Genomic DNA, 18,251 nt, shown 5'->3' with positions numbered 1-18,251 from the left:
TTCCATAGTTGCAGCCCTGTCTTTTCAGAACATCACCCGCACTGAACTGTGAATTAATGCGCCATGATCGTGACGATTGGAGCACCTGATCCCGCCGCTTCTGTAAACAGCACCGCGGACGGCGACAGGGTAGGGGAGAGGATGGAGAAGACGGTGCCCACTGAAGACGACAAGAGAACTAAGCAAGAACAGACATATTCAATGTCGTTCGGTGTCCTGGGTGAGTGTCTTGAGGAACAGAGTATTTGTCGTCATGGGGTGCGTGAATTCAAGATAGATGGTTGTAGGGAGTAAAATTATCAATGCTATTTGTGGTGGTACTAGACTATGATGCGGTATTCTCAAACATTCACGCAAAATGCCATTGACCCCAGTACTTGAGGTTAATCACATACACCGTTCATATTAGGCTACATGCCACGTTTGTTTTTGTTTTTGGTGCGTCGCGTCAGGTAGCATTGTGCGCATTCCGATGAGCAGGGCCGAAAGTGGCGGCTGCCTTTTGTTGTCCCACAGGTGTAGCCTAGCCTATGGGTCCAATGCGACTGCATTTACGTCTATTATATTGTTATGATGTCGGCTATGTATTGTAATAAATAATGGATGTACATTATTTATTTCAGTGGTCTAGCAGTCAAATAAGGGGGTTTAAACGGAAACTGTAAGACTAAAAGTTGAATATTTAATTTAGGAGTTGAGTAGCCTTAAGTGGTTATTTTATTACAACTTTGTCCTGAAAAAACGGCATTGTGCAATGTGCAAACATTAAGCAACCACACACATTTATTACAAGTCCACATTTCTTACGCAAATACTCAGTACACAATATCACAATGTCCCAGAAAGCCTGCAGTTATCAGAACCATCACAGACACATTTTACCGCACTTTGTTTTTGCAAATTCTGTCACAACTTGGTAGAGGCGAGAGCTGACTGACTGGTATTTTTTGCAATGGCTGTGGAAAGTCCTCCAAGAGCAGCAATGCCAAAAAACGGTATGGCACAGGACATGGCTTTATTATGAATTTGGAGATGGAGGTCAACCTGGTCTCAGAGCATTTGGTATTATTCTTTTTATTTTAGGACATTTTTAGCAGACGCTTTTATACAGAGCGACTTACAGTTAGTGAGTGCATACATTTTCTTACTGGCCCCCCGTGGGAAACGAACCCACAACCCTGGCGTTGCAAGCGCCATGCTCTACCAACTGAGCTACACGTAAATCCGAGACACTCCATTTAGTTTGATACATTACGTTTCGTATGGTGTGTATTCATTTGTGGATGTCCATCACCAATTTCGTATGATATGTTTCGAATTACAATTCATAGTATATGTTACGAAGTGCAAAACGCACAATATGTTACAAATTTGCAAAATGTATGCTATGTTACGAATTCTAGCTAGGTGGCTAACGTTAGCTAGCTCGCTAACGTTAGCTAGGCTAGGGGTTAGGGTTAAGTTTAGGAGTTAGGTTAAAGGGTTAAGGTTAGGGGAAGGGTTAGGGTTAGGCAAAGGGTTAGGGGAAGGGTTAGCTAACATGCTAAGTAGTTGCAAAGTAGCTAAAAAGTAGTAAGTAGTTGAAAAGTTGCTAATTAGCAAAAATGCTAAAGTTGTCCGTGGTGAGATTCGAACTCGCAACCTTTGGGTTGTGGGGGATAATGACGCGATGCTCAGAGCCCGTATCCATAAAGCGTCTTAGAGGACAGTCCTGATCTAGGATCAGTTTTGCCTTTTCGATTATAAATTGGCACTGCTACTCTGAGACGCCTAATGAATACAGGCCCAGATGTGCTATTGGATGAGGGGACATGGGGATAACCCACATTCAATAGGCTTTGGACTGCATTTCTACCATTTTTACTGTCAGACTAGTATCCTCCATTCAGTACACACACACACAAAATTGGCCTGTGATTTATGTTGGGCAAAATTGTGTTGATCATAAAATAAAAGTGTTGGTTAGGAAAAGAGCACCACAGTAAAGTCAGTAGGTACAATCACAAAGGAACATGACCCCATTTTCTATATCTGCTGATAGATGGCTTTTGACATGTTGCTACTAGTAGACCTAGCAGTCCCAGCACGATAGCAGTACCTAGTATAGTGCTGTCATCGGTTTAAACAGTGTTGACAGTGAAGATAAAAGTATACAATTTAGTTGTGTAAGAATGGGGAAGGATAGAGTAGTTGATGCTGTTCATAACAAAAGCACGATAGTGGCACCTGGTTAGAGTGACAAGATTAATTTCACTGCACAATCTAGACATGGCTCACACGTTAGGGGAGGGAAAGTGAAATGGGGATACCTAGTCAGTTGCACAACTGAATGCATTCCACCGAAATGTGTCTTCTGCATTTAACCCAACCCTTCGGAATCAGCCTAGTGGTGTGTGTGGGTGTAAATGTGTAAGAGAGACAGAAAGAGAGAGACAGAGAGAGAGAACATGAGAGAGAGACACAGAGAGAGAGAAAGTGAGAGAGAGACAGAGAGAGAGACCGAGAGAGAGAAAGTGAGAGAGACACAGAGAGAGAGAAAGTGAGAGAGAGAGAGAGATGGCAGGGAATGTTACAGGACAGGACAGGACATGTCGGTAACAGGACAGTTATGGGATTGTCAGTCAACGATTCTCGTTGTTATTGTGTGTCACATGGTTTGACCTGGTTAAGTTGGACGCTTTACTCGGCAGAGCCTGTGGTTAGTACCTCCCATGTAGTGGTTGATTTTCAAGAGCAGTGCTCCCAAGCTACCATACAAGTACTGCAGCTTAGTAGAGTAAACACTGTGAGCGTAATGTTCTGTTGTACAAACAACTTAAATACACAGAGCTTGTGTTGTACAAGAGGAGCTGATCCCTTTTTTAATCATGCCAATGTAGGAAATGATCATGTCTGATACTTTCTGATTTGGGATGATCTCTGCCCATTTCTGACTTTCAGACAGGGGAAAGCAGTAACAAACTGCTTTGGCCTTGTTGATGGGCAGGCGAAGCTGACAGTGAGGATTTGACATTTTGGCAGAATCCTCCCTCTCTCCTTCTGTCACCCATGTCCCCATTACACCGCACTGACTGATGTGAAATATTCTCTCTCTCTCTCTCTCTCTCTCTCTCTCTCTCTCTCTCTCTCTCTCTCTCTCTCTCTCTGTCTCTCTGTCTCTCTCTCTGTGTCTCTCTCTCTCTCTCTCTCTCTCTCTCTCTCTCTCTCTCTCTCTCTCTCTCTCTCTCTCTCTCTCTCTCTCTCTCTCTCTCTCTCTCCTCCCCTCTACCTCTTCCCCTTTAGATAAATTGTTTGGGAAACGCCTCTCGCAGGCCAGACAGTACATCATGTCCCATAAATCCTGGCTGAAAATGGTGCCCACGGAAGACTGTGATATACTAATGACATTCTCAGGTACGCTAAATCACCACATTCACCTTCCACGGTTCAGTCCCTTCAACCATGATGGGAAACTTAGAGGGGGAGTCTTATTGGCCGATGTGGGCAATGAGCCAATCACTCGTTGACGTGACACAGAACAGTCTACAGGGACTATTGAATAAAATCTAATACCTGTATGTTTGTTTCAGAGTCAGGCACTCTATGATTCTGTACACATGCTGTGTGGGTTTACACAAATGGATCAATCTCATTAGTCAAAGCACATTTCCCACATGGATCGCAAATCAAATTGGGTTGGATATTAATTATTGCACTCATTCTTGCAGGATGGGATGAAATGAATACCCCATAAACACTAGGGCGGTTACCTAATTGATTGTATTGACCTTTTCATGGCTCCACCCTCCCACGGTTACCGTTGCTACCTCTGTCAAGCTTTGAAGAATGTTGTCGTTGCAGCCTCCTTATTTGAATGTTCCAAGAGTCTGTGATCAGTCTGATGAATGACTAGAATGTGAAGTGTAAAAAAAATGTAAACGTTGAATGATTGCGATTAATGGCAATTGGGCTGTGGCTGTAAATAGACTCAGACTCTTAAATAAATTAAATACAAAAGCTGACATAGAAACTGACCATTTCCTCCTTTGTAGACACCATAGACGACCACACCTTGCTATGGCTGCTGAACCATATCCGACTGGGAATCCCACAAGTTACAATCCAGATCCGACAGCATCAACACACACGGGGCTATGCATTCTTCATTACAACCACATTTGAGAAGTAAGACACTCCACTTCTTACCTGACATTTAAGTCAGAAATGTAATGGTTAAATGTTAATTATATAGTAGTTACCTAATAAGTACTATTTTGTTTCTCTGTGATTGTTTGAAACAAGCACCACCACGTACCATTTGGCATCCGAAGTACTCACATTGTTAACGCATCATTTGTAAACATCACATTCGTAAATAGTGGCCTGGTTCCAGATCCGTTTAAAAAAAAATATTTTTATTTATTTTACCTTTATTTAACCAGGTAAGCCAGTTGAGAACAAGTTCTCATTTACAACTGCGACCTGGCCAAGATAAAGCAAAGCAGTGTGATAAAAACAACAACACAGAGTTACATATGGGGTAAACAAAACATATAGTCAAAAATACAACAGAAAATATATATACAGTGTGTGCAAATGTAGCAAGTTATGGAGGTAAGGCAATACCTTACCTGTTTGTGCTGTGTTGCAATGGTTCAAATAAAATAAAATAAAATTGTATTTGTCACATGCGCCAAATACAACAGGTGTAGACATTACAGTAAAATGCTTACTTACAAGCTCTTAACAATAATGCATTTTTAAGAAAAATAAGTGTTAAGTAAAAAATTGATAAGTAAAAAATAAAAATAAAAAATAATTAAAGAGCAGCGGTAATGGTTGGTTTGACAATGACCATAGGAGGAGTTGGCAAGACAGAACAGTCAGATATGGGACCAGGTAAACAGCATCTGACACAGGACTGTTAAATAAAATGTAAATGTAAAGCTTGTATCCTACTCCCCCCCCTTCTCTTCCTCTCCTCAGCTTGCTGCGTGGTGCAGAGCTGACGGGGATGTGCAAAGTGGTCAAACCACAGTATGGAGGTGGAACACGTAGGTTTTCCTGTGAAGAGGATAATATCTACGAGAACATAGAGAGCGAGCTGTGCTTTTTCACCTCACAGGTTCGTATCAGTTATGGCTATGATCTCCAAACATATTTAAACGTCTCTGATATATGTCCTGTTGCTGATTTTTACCTTGTTTCCTCAAACTCTGTGGTTGTTCGATCTTATATTTTCTTCAGGAGCGTCAGAGCATCATCAAGTACTGGCTGGACAACCTGCGAGCCAAACAAGGGGAAGTCCTTCACAACTTCTACTTCCTTGAGGGACAACCAATCAGTAAACAGTTGTTTTTGTATTTCATCATTGCCTGACTCTACAGCATCACAATAATATCTAAGACAGCTTTGTTATTGACTGATAACTATGTGTTCATCTCAGTTCCAGAGCTGATGGCCAGAGGAGTAATCTATCAAGTGTTTCCTCTACACGAGCAACGGATCCTCAGTCAGCTGATGACGTCATGGGTCCAAGCTGTCTGTGAGAGACAGCCTTTGGGTGAGCAGCACCTGTTGTAGGTCCTCTGTAGCTCAATTGGTAGAGCATGGCGCTTGTAACGCCAGGGTAGTGGGTTCGATCCCTGGGACCACCCATACGTAAAAATGTATGCACACATGACTGTAAGTCGCTTTGGATAAAAGTGTCTGCTAAATGGCATATTATTATTATTAATTGTTACAATTAAATGCTAATTATATCATAGAATAAGAGAATATCATTTGCACTACAAAAACAATATCAATGGAAAAATACACATTTCTTAAAAATATAATTTACTAACTAAAGCCAATAACCCATTGTGTCTGTCTTTGTCTGCCATGTTGTTGGTGTCATGTCTGTGTGTCAGATGACGTCTGTGATTACTTTGGGGTGAAGATTGGCATGTACTTTGCCTGGCTGGGTTTCTACACCAACTCCATGCTGTACCCTGCAGTCATCGGCTTCCTACTGTGGATCCTGGCTGAGGCTGACCAGGTAGGTGGTGCAGCATCACATTACCTAATGGAGACCTCACACTGGTCAATATACCTGTCAATAGTACAATCTTAGAAAAAAGGGTTGGCTGTCCCCATAGGATAATCTTTTTGGTTCCAGGTACAAGCCTTTTTGGCTCTAGGTAGAACCCTTTTGGGTTCCATGTAGAGCCCTCTGTGGAAAGGGTTCTACATGGAACCCAAAAGGGTTCTACCTGGAACAAAAAGGGATATACCTGGAACCAAATAGGGTTCGTCAACCCTTTTAGGTTCTAAGTAGCACCTTTTTTTTCTGAGACTGTATCATACACAATGTAGTTTAGCCTAGTCCCTAATCTGACAATTACATAGGAGTTTGCAAGATAGCACAAACAGATCTAAAACTAGGCTACATGTAGCTATCATACACAATAGGAATTCACAGTTTTACAATACAAATGACTCACTTGTTGGAATCTATGTGTATGTGTTTTCTCTCTCAATCACTACCTTAAAATACATGTGAAAAATATGGATGTGTTGGCCTATACTACAAAACTATATTTCACCCACCATAGCACCATAGCACTTACCATCTCGGTGCTCTGTGATACATGTCCAGTGTTATTTTTAGTTGATAGATAGTATAAAGATTCCCCTAATCTGTATGTATCTCATGTGGCTCACCCACTTCTCCACTCCCCCACAGACCAGCCAGGACATCTGCTGTGTGGTGTTTGCCCTCTTCAACGTGGTGTGGGCGACACTCTTCCTAGAGAGGTGGAAGCGGAGAGAGGCCGAGCTAGCATACAGGTGGGGGACACTGGATATCCCTGCCGAGTCCCTTGAAGATCCTAGACCCCAGTTTCGGGTGAGCATCCTGTTATTGCATCCTATTCATTCAGAGTTAGGCCGAGATTCAATCTGGGCGCGTTGTACAGCGTTTGTTATTTAAAGATACTTTCCGATTGAGCCGAAATCTGCCCTGTTTACCGTGAATGTCTGCAAACGTTGAGAACATTGCCTTTAAAAGACACATTGTTCGACAGCGCTCTACAACGCATCATGGATTGAATCCCGGTCTTAGATTACTACCAGTGCTGTTTGGTTCCTTCAGGACTATTGGACAGAGGACATATTCCATCAGCAACCTCATACAGCTTTCCCAGGGTCAGAGTTTACGGGTCTACAGGGATAAGTAATCATGAGCTGTAGGCTTGGAGAGTGTGGTGTGAATTCCAAGGGTTGGGGGCAGGGTTCATGCCTCCTGGGGTTTCTAAAGGGGCAGTTGTCTCTGTCCCCTATCAGGCCCGGCTAGCTCAGTCGGTAGCGCATGAGACTCTTAATCTCAGGGTCGTGGGTTTGAGCCCCACGTTGGGTGCAAAATGTTTTAGCTGGTGTTCCTGATGTCCTCAATTACTGGTCATATCTCAATTTGGCAACGTTCATGATGCCTCCTGTGCACTCTACAGAGGGAGTTGTCAATATTCCTTCCCGGCCAAGCTAGTCGTGGGTTTGAGCCCCTCGTTGGGTTTTAATGGGTGTTCTTGAGGTTCTCAACTACTGTCATATCTTAGGGGGACACATGGCTCTTGTGGTTTCTAAAGTTCCCATGTGGCTCGGTTGGTAGAGGATAGCGCCAGGGTTGTGGGTTCGATTCCCACAGGGGAATATATGCACATTTATGTACTCAGTACTGTAAGTCGCTCTGGATCAGAGCGTCTGCTAAAATGTAAAGGGGGAGCTGTCTGTTCCTGGCTAGCTCAGTTGGTAGCCCATGAAACTCTTAATATCAGGGTTGTGGGTTCGAGCCCCACGTTGGGCGCTAGCATTTTAGTTGGTGTTGGACATGTGTGTGTTTTTCAGGGTGTAAAGCGGTGTAGCCCCATAACAGGCTGTGAGGAGTTTTACTACCCACCCTGGAAGAGGACGATGTTCAGGTGGATGGTCAGCCTCCCCATCTGTCTCCTCTGTCTCTGCTTTGTCTTCCTGGCCATGCTCGTCTGTCTGGAGATGCAGGTAAGAGACAGAAATCTATATTGACATTTAAAGGCAATGGTAAACGCTGCATATGTCGGCACAATAGGAAATTACCTTTCAATTTCAACCGTGCTACAATGCAGATATTTTGCGCTACGGATTGAATCGAGCCCTTAGCCATCGTAATCAAACATGTCCACTATTGAAGTATTGAAAGAAGGTTGAGGCGGCAGCTTAATTCTCTTTAATAATATTTATTGCTGACACGATTTCAAAGGAAGCTCCTTCGTCAGAACACTAAGTAGTGTTAGAGCTCGATTCAATCCGTATCGCGGAAGTTCAGAAGTATAGCGCAAAATAAATGTCAAGGTAATTTCCGATTGAGCTGACATACAGTGCATTCGGAAAGTATTCAGACCCCTTGACTTTTTCCACATTTTGTTACGTTACAGCCTTATTCTAAAATGGATCAAATAAAAATAAGTCCTCATCAATCTACACACAATACCCCATAATGACAAAGCGAAAACAGGTTTTTAGAAATGTTTGCAAATGTATTTAAAAAAAAACAGAAATACCTTATTTACATAAGTATTCAGACCCTTTGCTATGAGACTCAAAATTGAGCTCAGGCGCATCCTGTTTCTATTGATCATCCTTGAGATGTTTCTACAACTTGATTGGAGTCCACCTGTGGTAAATTCAATTGATTGGACATGATTTGGAAAGGCACACACCTGTCTATATAAGGTCCCACAGTTGACAGTGCATGTCAGAGCAAAAACCAAGCCATGAGGCAGCATTGAAGGTCCCCAAGAACACAGTGGCCTCCATCATTCTTAAATGGAAGAAGTTTGGAACCAAGAAGACTCTTCCTGGAGCTGACCGCCCGGCCAAACTGAGCAATCGGGGGAGAAGGGCCTTGGTCAGGGAGGTGACCAAGAACCCAATGGTCACTCTGACAGAACTCCAGAGTTCCTCTGTGAACCATCTCTGCAGCACTCCACCAATCAGGCCTTTATGGTAGAGTGGCCAGACGGAAGCCACTCCTCAGTAAAAGGCACATGACAGCCCGCTTGGAGTTTTCCAAAAGGCACCTAAAGGACTCTCAGATCATGAGAAACGAGATGGTCTGGTCTGATGAAACCAAGATTGAACTCTTTGGCCTGAATGCCAAGCGTCACGTCTGGAGGAAACCTGGCACCATCCCTACGGTGAAGCATGGTGGTGGTAGCATCATGCTGTGGAGATGTATTTCAGCGGCAGGGACTGGGAGACTAGTAACAAAATGTGGAAAAAGTGAAGGGATCTGAATACTTTCCGAATGCACTGTATGCAGCGTTTACCGTGAATTAAGTCTCCACTAACGCGGGAACATTTCCTTTCAATTACAATCGCTCTATAGGAGCCTTTAGTGTCAGTTATCATGAGTGTATACTGTACATTCTGCCGTTTAAATCACAAGGAACCCAATTCACTTTTCAGCGATAGGCGTTTTTAAGATCAAAGAGAATGGCTCAAGGGTTGATTTACCTGTCTTTCTGTAATTAAATATATCAATTTTTTGGTTGATCTCTTCTTCTTTCTTTTTATAGGAGTTTGTGATGGAAATTAAGGAGTTACCCAGTATCACAAGATTCATTCCAAAAATTTTGCTGGCCATCGTTGTGACTGTGTGTGGTGAGGTGTATAGGAAGATCGCCCATTGGCTCAATGATATGGGTAAGCTGTCCAGCTGAGATTCACTAATATGAGCACCAAGTGAGGAATGATCGGAGCAGTGAGGTAGCCTCAAAAACCCGACCCTAGGCAACAGTGACTAGGGTCTGGTTTCAATTATGGACTCTTTATGGCATAGACCTACATCACTACTTTATCCTCTTAAATAAAATACAAAATAGTAGCTAGCAAGATGGAGATCACAGAGGTTATTTTTAATGAGTGCATTTTCCGAGAGGCTAGTTTGCATCAACTACCTTAACTAAAACAACTGCAACGGTTTTGCCTGCAAACTTTGGTTTTGAATCGCGACGTTCGAGCATGTCTGCCTCGTGGTTTTTATGGGAGAGTCCCCAGATTCCCCCCTGATCGACGTAGGCAGTGACGTAGTTCCTCTATGCCAAAAGAGTCCATCATTGAAACCGGGCCCTAGTCACTGTGTTGCCAAAAGAGTCCATCATTGAAACCGGGCCCTAGTCACTGTGTTGCCAAAAGAGTCCATCATTGAAACCGGGCCCTAGTCACTGTGTTGCCAAAAGAGTCCATCATTGAAACCGGGCCCTAGTCACTGTGTTGCCTAGGGTCGGGTTTTCCAGGCTAGCAGTGAGGGTCCATCTCAGAGCAGGAGTACTGATCTAGGATCAGGTCCCTCCCTGTCCATGTAATCTACAAGACAAACGCTTTATGAATACTGGCTCTGATCTCTTCAGGTTTAATACAAAGTGATCACACAGGTTTGTTCAGTAATCAGTGTCAAATGGAGCGATGTATTTTGATGATTCTTATCACTTTCTTACAGAGAACTACAGACTTCAGAGTGCCTATGAGAATAATCTCATCATTAAAATGTTTTTTGTAAGTTAGACTTTTCATTCTTTTATTTACTGTTCTCTATTATCCAAAGGGGTGTATTATTGACTAATACTTTTGTATGTTTAGAAATGTCTTGCAAAGCTGTCATCAAGGCAAAGGGTGGCTATTTTGAAGAATCTCAAATGTAAAATATATGTTGATTTGTTTAACACTTTTTTGGTTACTACATGATTCCATATGTGTTATTTCATAGTTTTGATGTCTTCACTATTATTCTACAGAATAAAGAAAAACCCTTGAATGAGTAGGTGTGTCCAAGCTTTTGACTGGTAGTGTATGTTTAGAAATGTCTTGTCTCATTCAGATTCATTCTCTTCATTTTGCAGTTTGAGTTTATAAATTCTTACCTTAGCCTTTTCTACATCGGATTCTACCTCAAGGACATGGAGCGACTAAAGGAGGTATAATCTGTCAGTTAGATTTGAACAATGGAAAACATGATTGAACAAACTTATTCTCCTTAAAGAACAACAATAAAAGAATCACTCACACTGTCTCTTCACAGATGCTAGCCACTCTCCTGATCTTCCGCCAGTTCCTCCAGAACATCAAGGAGGTGCTCCAGCCTTATCTGTACGAGCACCACAAACTAGGAGTATTTACCCCCAAGGTCGTGTGGGAGGTTCTCCAGGCCATAGTGATCAAGTACAGCCGCCTGGCTCTAGGAAAGGCCCAGGCTTCATGGACTATCCAGTCCCTGCTAGGCCCCAAAGGCATTGTCACACATCCTGTGAATGGACAGACAGAACAGAACAAGAGAGGAGATCTAAAGGCTGGCTACAGGTTCACAGAGGAAGAGTGGGACATAAATGACACACTGAGGCAGCGGAAGATTAGCTTCAATGAGAAGGTGGATGTTGCTAGGGACGTTGCCATGGCGACCCAGCCTGAGGACAGCTTCCCCGAGGACAGTCCCACGATGGTGGAGGAGGGCATGGATCCTTCCAGCATCTTTGAGATAGGTGATGATGACAGTGACTATGAGTCCTCTGAGACCAAGGAGACCAAGGAGACTAGTGTCTCCCCACCAACTGAGTATGACACGGTAGTATGCCAGAGACTGAAAAGTCCAATCCCAGAGAAAGAGTCCACAAAGTCCTGGATTGACCCGCCTGAGGAGCCTAAGTCTGTCATCATCACCCAAGCGGAGATCGAGAGCTGCATGCAGACATATGAGGTGTGTCTTAGTCGTCAGATCTGTTGCTATGAACTTGATCTGCTGCCTATCAGTGCAACACAGGTCATTATGTTTATATTGTACACATGTTTAGTTGCATTTGAATGGACTTTAGTTATTAGTTGGTGCATACGAAGCCCGGCATACAGTGCATTCAGATTTGAAGTAAAAAAGTGATTTAAACACAAATGCTATTCTATGACAACCCCAGCAGTTATGTGACTTTGATTTTTGACCTCTGATCCAATAGGACACCCTGCAGGACTACCAGGAGATGTTCATCCAGTTTGGCTATGTCGTGCTCTTCTCCTCTGCCTTCCCATTGGCTGCCATGTGTGCCCTCATCAACAACATTATCGAGATCCGGAGTGACGCCTTGAAGCTCTGTACTGGCCTGCAGAGGCCCTTTGGCCAGAGGGTGGAGAGCATCGGACAGTGGCAGGTTAGTGGTCGCTCACATCTGGGCTCGTATTCAAAAGACATCTCAGAGTAGGAGTGCTGGTCTAGGGTCAGCTGCCCCTTGTGCCATGTAATCTTATTCATTATGATCTAAAAGGCAAAAATCGTCATAGATCAACACTCCTATTCTCCAATTATGAGTTTATCCTGGTACAGTATGTCCCAGGACATATATTCAAATACATTTAGGCATATATTTACCCCACCTGCAATTAAGCTTAAACTCAGAGAACCATTTTAAAATCATGCAATTCTTTAAAAAAGCATGACAACAGCTATTTCATTCATAAAGATAATTTCCCTCTGAGATATTTTAATCTCTTCTCTTTCTGTGTGCAGACTGCAATGGAGGTCATGGGCTTGATAGCCATCATGGTGAACTGTTATCTCATTGGCCAGTGTGGTCAGCTGCAGCGTCTCTTCCCCTGGCTGAGCCCAGAGATGGTCATCATCTCCATTGTGGTACTGGAGGTAAAACACAATGCAGTGGACAGCCATAATGGATGGCTTCACCGTGACAAGCGGTAGACCGATGCCACAAATACAAACAACAATCGCAGCAATTGTGGTACTATTTATATAGCACCTTTCTCAAAACCAAGGAGGCTGTACATAAATCACACAGAGTACAGGCTATAAAACAATGCGGGGGGGGGGGGCATTGTTTTTACCTCGGTCTACCGCCTTCACACAAATACGGCATTTTGTTTAGAATATCAATTGCAGCATTGTACAATAATGTAGATACATATTGGGCTGTCATTTAAAATTGAGAAAGACATGACAGGTAATTGAGAAGAACAAGAGCTGCTGAAAGGCATGCGCCCAACGTGGGGCTCAAACTCACGACCCTGCGATTAAGAGTCTTTGCCTATACCAACTGAGCTAGCCAGGCTCCCTTTACACAACATACAGCTGATCAAGCAGCTCCCTTTACACAACATACAGCTGATCAAGCAGCTCCCTTTACACAACATACAGCTGATCAAGCAGCTCCCTTTACACAACATACAGCTGATCAAGCAGCTCCCTTTACACAACATACAGCTGATCAAGCAGCTCCCTCTACACAACATACAGCTGATCAAGCAGCTCCCTTTACACAACATACAGCTGATCAAGCAGCTCCCCTTTACACAACATACAGCTGATCAAGCAGCTCCCTTTACACAACATACAGCTGATCAAGCAGCTCCCTTTACACAACATACAGCTGATCAAGCAGCTCCCTCTACACAACATACAGCTGATCAAGCAGCTCCCTTTACACAACATACAGCTGATCAAGCAGCTCCCTTTACACAACATACAGCTGATCAAGCAGCTCCCTTTACACAACATACAGCTGATCAAGCAGCTCCCTTTACACAACATACAGCTGATCAAGCAGCTCCCTTTACACAACATACAGCTGATCAAGCAGCTCCCTTTACACAACATACAGCTGATCAAGCAGCTCCCTTTACACAACATACAGCTGATCAAGCAGCTCCCTTTACACACCACACACAGCATGGCATCGTCACACTCTTTCCACTCTGGTATAGATGAATCTACACTTTTCTGTGTTTTTATGTCACTGTTTGCTCAGTCTGTCCTTTGTTGTTTTGGGATTGACAGCATTTTGCCATCCTCCTCAAATACGTCATCCACGTGGCCATCCCTGATATCCCTGGATGGGTCGCAGACGAGATGGCCAAACTAGAGTACCGTAGAAGGGAGGCTTTTAAGGTACAGTGGCATAGGTTGTGTCCTTTATGTGTCTTTTCTTTGCATTTTTTTAAATCTTTGAATCGTGTATGCCTGCATTAGGCTTCATACAGCCACTTTAGTATGTCAGAGTCCATCAGGGCATCCTTTTGTACTGAATGTATCAAAAGGATATGCCTCTGACACTTCACTTGAACCCTCCAGTAACGTTGGCCTACATAACACTGTCATTATAATTTAATGACTTAACAGATTTCATACAGTCATGAAAGCTTTTGTCAGCATATGGCGTCTAACTTCACACAATCATGACACAAACCAAAGCTAGTCATAGATAGTGTCTGCTCTCTTTCTGACACATATTGTATATTACCTTGTTCGTATGCAGAAGCATGAGCATCAGGCCCAGCAGCACTTCCAGCAGCAGCTGAGGAGGCGGCGTGAGGAGGAGCTGCAGCGTCAGGCGGAGCTCCAGGCTGAGGCCCGGCAGGAGAGCGAGTACCACAAGGCCGACCACCAGCACCAGCACCACCACGACAAGACCCAGGGCAAGCCTGGGGACAAGCCCAAGAGACCCAGCTCTCTGCTGGGCAACAACAACGTGATGAAGCTCAAGCAGATCTTCCCCCAGCAAGGAAAGTTCTCTACGGGCACGGCCCGATCCCCTCAGTCCCCAACCGGGGCAGAAGCAAAACTACCAGGTTTCCTCAGCTTCAAGTTCCGAAAGTCTCCGGAGTTGAAGAAGGAGCCGTTGTCAGTAACACCAGCACCGGGGACAGTGGTGACGGCTGCTTCCGTGAACCAGGAGAGGTCCCAATCCCCCAGCAGGACCTTCAGCCCAGGGAAGCTGTTCAGCTTCAGCAGGTCAGAGGGCGCAGTGGTGTGTGCGAACGGGGCTCAACCGTCCAAACTAGGTGATGCTGGCCCCCAGGCCACTCTTAACACTCAGCCCACCAGGCAGGACCTGAACACAACTCCGTCAGGCGAGGTGCTACCCTTGTCTGACAGCGAGAAGGGAGAAACGAGACAATCTAGCGATACTGACAACTCTGGCTCCAAGTGTTAATCCTTAATCATGGCAACATTGAAAATGTAAGAAAGGGATGCAGAGTACGATAAATTGTTATCCTTGTTAAAATGTCACCATGTTAGATGCAGAGTACGATAAATTGTTATCCTTGTTAAAATGTCACCATGTTAGATGCAGAGTATGATAAATTGTTATCCTTGTTAAAATGTCACCATGTTAGATGCACTTCCTGTAGGTCATCCTGAACAAGCTAAATGATGAAATGTAAGGTCAGAATGCAGCATGTTTTGGGATAATTCTCCACAATCCAAATGACAGTAAATATAGGCTATATCTGTTCTATATACTGACTGTATAAGTGGATACTATGTACAAATTGTAACAGTTTACCCCCTTGAATGAAGCCCAAGTTCCGTAATTAAATAGTTATAAGACTGCATGACTTGTGGTTCTGATAATCATAAAGCATTCCTGTTAGATCTGGATGGCAGTTTCCATTAAAGATTTTGTCAATCCATTAATCAGATTTGATGTCTTAAAAGCATGGCACATCATCTGCATACCTGAAATAAATGTATTCAGTTATTCAGCACCTTACAAGCCATCTTATATTCCTGCAATAGTACAGAATAAGTACATTCACTGTGACTGTGAGAGATATTCTATTTTTCTTAACTTTGTTTTTCTATGAATTATTTTATTACATGAAGTAGTGAATGTACCTCAATGATGCAAAACGCACTTCAATAAACTTCATCATGAGACCACAGAAAATGTAATGCATCACGTTTTTAACACATTTCATTGAGTGAGTTACCATGCCAACTTTATCACGTAGCCTGCCTATTCTTGCCGTCTGTATTTATATTCATTTACTAGCCACCTTTGCGTGTAAACAAAATATGTTTTGGTGAATTCCAATATTATAAGAAGGAAACACAAACCTCATGGAGGCTCAGTAGACAGTAGAAACAAACGTTCAACAGCAAATTGACACAATACCCAGATCACTTTATTGAGACGAATGATCCAAAGTATTAAACCCAAATTGAAACATAAAATACTCTTAAAAGCACATCTTTGCAGAGGATCATTGCCATATGAGATCAAGGTGCTGTTTTTTTAGCTTGCTGCAGTTGGTTTTAAAGAGAAACACTCAACAAACGTTTGCCCATTGGACAAATATATGTAAAGAAGTCAATGGTGAAAATATGACCTCAAAATTGCAGGAGTAAGGTCCCCAGACAAGTGCTTTTATATGGCATGGCCCCACATTCACACAGTTTAAATCACAGCACACAATGTCTATACAGGTCATCACACCGTTTACTGTTGAGAACTGAATGACAAAACACTTGTCTACCTGTGGAAAGAACTCTCAACATTAACACATGTAGACAGCTACAGTGCCTTGCAAAAGTATTCATCCCCCTTGGCGTTTTACCTATTTTGTTGCATTACAACCTGTAATTTATTTTTATTTGGATTTCATGTAATGGACATACACAAAATAGTCCAAATTGGTGAAGTGAAATGAAAAAATTCACTTGTTTCAAAAAATTCAAAAAAATAAATAACAGAAAAGTGGTGCGTGCACATGTATTCACCCCCTTTGCTATGAAGCCCCTAAATAAGATCTGGTGCAACCAATTACCTTCAGAAGTCACATAATTAGTTAAATAAAGTCCACCTGTGTGCAATCTAAGTGTCACATGATCTCAGTATATATACACCTGTTCTGAAAGGCCCCAGAGTCTGCAACACCACTAAGCAAGCGGCACCATGAAGACCATGGAGCACTCCAAACAGGTCAGGGACAAAGTTGTGGAGAAGTACAGATCAGGGTTGGGTTATAAAAAAATATCCAAACCTTTGAACATCCCACAAACCACCATTAAATCCATTATTAAAAAATGGAAAGAATATGGCACCACAACAAACCTGCCAAGAGAGGGCCGCCCACCAAAACTCACGTACCAGGCAAGGAGGGTATTAATCAGAGAGGCAACAAAGAGACCAAAGATAACCTTGAAGGAGCTGCAAAGCTCCACAGCGGAGATTGGGGTATCTGTCCATAGGACCACTTTAAGCCGTACACTCCACATAGCTGGGCTTTATGAAGAGTGGCCAGAACAAAGCCATTGCTTAAAGAAAAAAATAAGCAAACATGTTTGGTGTTCGCCAAAAGGCATGTGGGAGACTAAAATTGAGCTTTTTGAGCTTTTTGGCCATCAAGGAAAACGCTATGTCTAGAGCAAACCCAACACCTCTCATCACCCCGAGAACACCATCCCCACAGTGAAGCATGGTGGTGGCAGCATCATGCTGTGGGGATGTTTTTCATCGGCAGGGACTGGGAAACTGGTCAGAATTGAAAAGAATGATGGATGGCGCTAAATACAGGGAAATTCTTGAGGGAAACCTGTTTCAGTCTTCCAGAGATTTGAGACTGGGACGGAAGGTTCACCTTCCAGCAGGACAATGACCCTAAGCATACTGCTAAAGCAACACTTGAGTGGTTTAAGGGGAAACATTTACATTTCTTGGAATAGCCTAGTCAAAGCCCATACCTCAATCCATTTGAGAATCTGTTGTATGACTTAAAAGATTGCTGTACACCAGCAGAACCCATCCAACTTTACATTTAAGTAATTTAGCAGACGCTCTTATCGAGAGCGACTTACAAATTGGTGCATTCAACTTAGGATAGCCAGTGGGACAACCACCACTGGGGGAGGTGGGGTGTAGAAGGATTACTGTTATACTAACTTGAAGGAGCTGGAGCAGTTTTCCTTGAAGAATGGGCAAAAATCCCAGTGGCTAGATGTGCCAAGCTTATAGAGACATACCCCAAGAGACTTGCAACTGTAATTGCTGCAAAAGGTGGCTTTGGGGGGGGGGGGAATAGTTATGCACGCTCAAGTTCCGTTTTTTTGTCTTATTTCTTGTTTGTCTCAAAAGAAACAAATATTTTGCATCTTCAAAGTGGTAGGCATGTTGTGTAAATCAAATGATACAAACCCCCTAATCAATTTTAATTCCAGGTTGTAAGGCAACAAAATAGGAACAATGCCAAGGGGGGGGGGGTGAATACCACTGTAGCTTCACCAAGGAACATAATGGTAGCTGATCGTCAGCCAGCCTCAAGATCAACTCAAACAAGATGAGCTGACACCACCTTAAACTAATGGCCTGCAAAGTTTATACTGTACATGCATTCAAACAATTTGGTGTCGCTGTTTCGGGTAAGATACAATGATCCAATGATCTAAAGGTTCAGGACCCTGCAAGTCCTTGAACTATTAC

The 18,251-nt window shown here is 43.1% G+C and overlaps 1 protein-coding gene across 2 annotated transcripts; it reads left to right on the top strand.

The window, feature by feature from the left end:
- LOC121580752 (anoctamin-8) lies at positions 1-16,420 on the top strand. Of its 2 annotated transcripts, none has more exons than XM_041895769.2 (17): positions 1-220; positions 3,283-3,393; positions 4,032-4,164; positions 4,966-5,104; positions 5,227-5,323; positions 5,426-5,542; positions 5,892-6,019; positions 6,707-6,868; positions 7,864-8,016; positions 9,573-9,699; positions 10,496-10,551; positions 10,896-10,970; positions 11,075-11,746; positions 11,997-12,188; positions 12,545-12,676; positions 13,826-13,936; positions 14,304-16,420. In XM_041895769.2, the coding sequence occupies exons 1-17, from the start codon at positions 64-66 to the stop codon at positions 14,979-14,981; spliced, it is 3,240 nt and encodes a 1,079-aa protein (XP_041751703.2). In that variant the 5' UTR covers positions 1-63; the 3' UTR covers positions 14,982-16,420. The 2 variants fall into 2 exon arrangements, with proteins under 2 accessions (XP_041751703.2, XP_041751704.2); XM_041895770.2 differs by lacking the exon at positions 1-220 and adding an exon at positions 924-995.
- Positions 16,421-18,251: the final 1,831 nt, after the last annotated feature.

Source organism: Coregonus clupeaformis, chromosome 14 (genome assembly GCF_020615455.1).
Source record: "Coregonus clupeaformis isolate EN_2021a chromosome 14, ASM2061545v1, whole genome shotgun sequence".
Classification (NCBI taxonomy): domain Eukaryota; kingdom Metazoa; phylum Chordata; class Actinopteri; order Salmoniformes; family Salmonidae; genus Coregonus; species Coregonus clupeaformis.
Note: the sequence above shows the minus strand (reverse complement) of the source record. Positions and strands in the feature narration are given on the sequence as shown.

Excerpts from the sequence above, each read along its gene's own strand:
- LOC121580752 (XM_041895769.2), top strand. The coding sequence starts at position 64 with ATGATCGTGACGATTGGAGCACCTGATCCCGCCGCTTCTGTAAACAGC. Across the intron at positions 6,869-7,863 it reads ATCCTAGACCCCAGTTTCGG|GGTGTAAAGCGGTGTAGCCC; the intron begins GTGAGCATCCTG and ends TGTGTTTTTCAG. Across the intron at positions 12,189-12,544 it reads AGAGCATCGGACAGTGGCAG|ACTGCAATGGAGGTCATGGG; the intron begins GTTAGTGGTCGC and ends TTCTGTGTGCAG.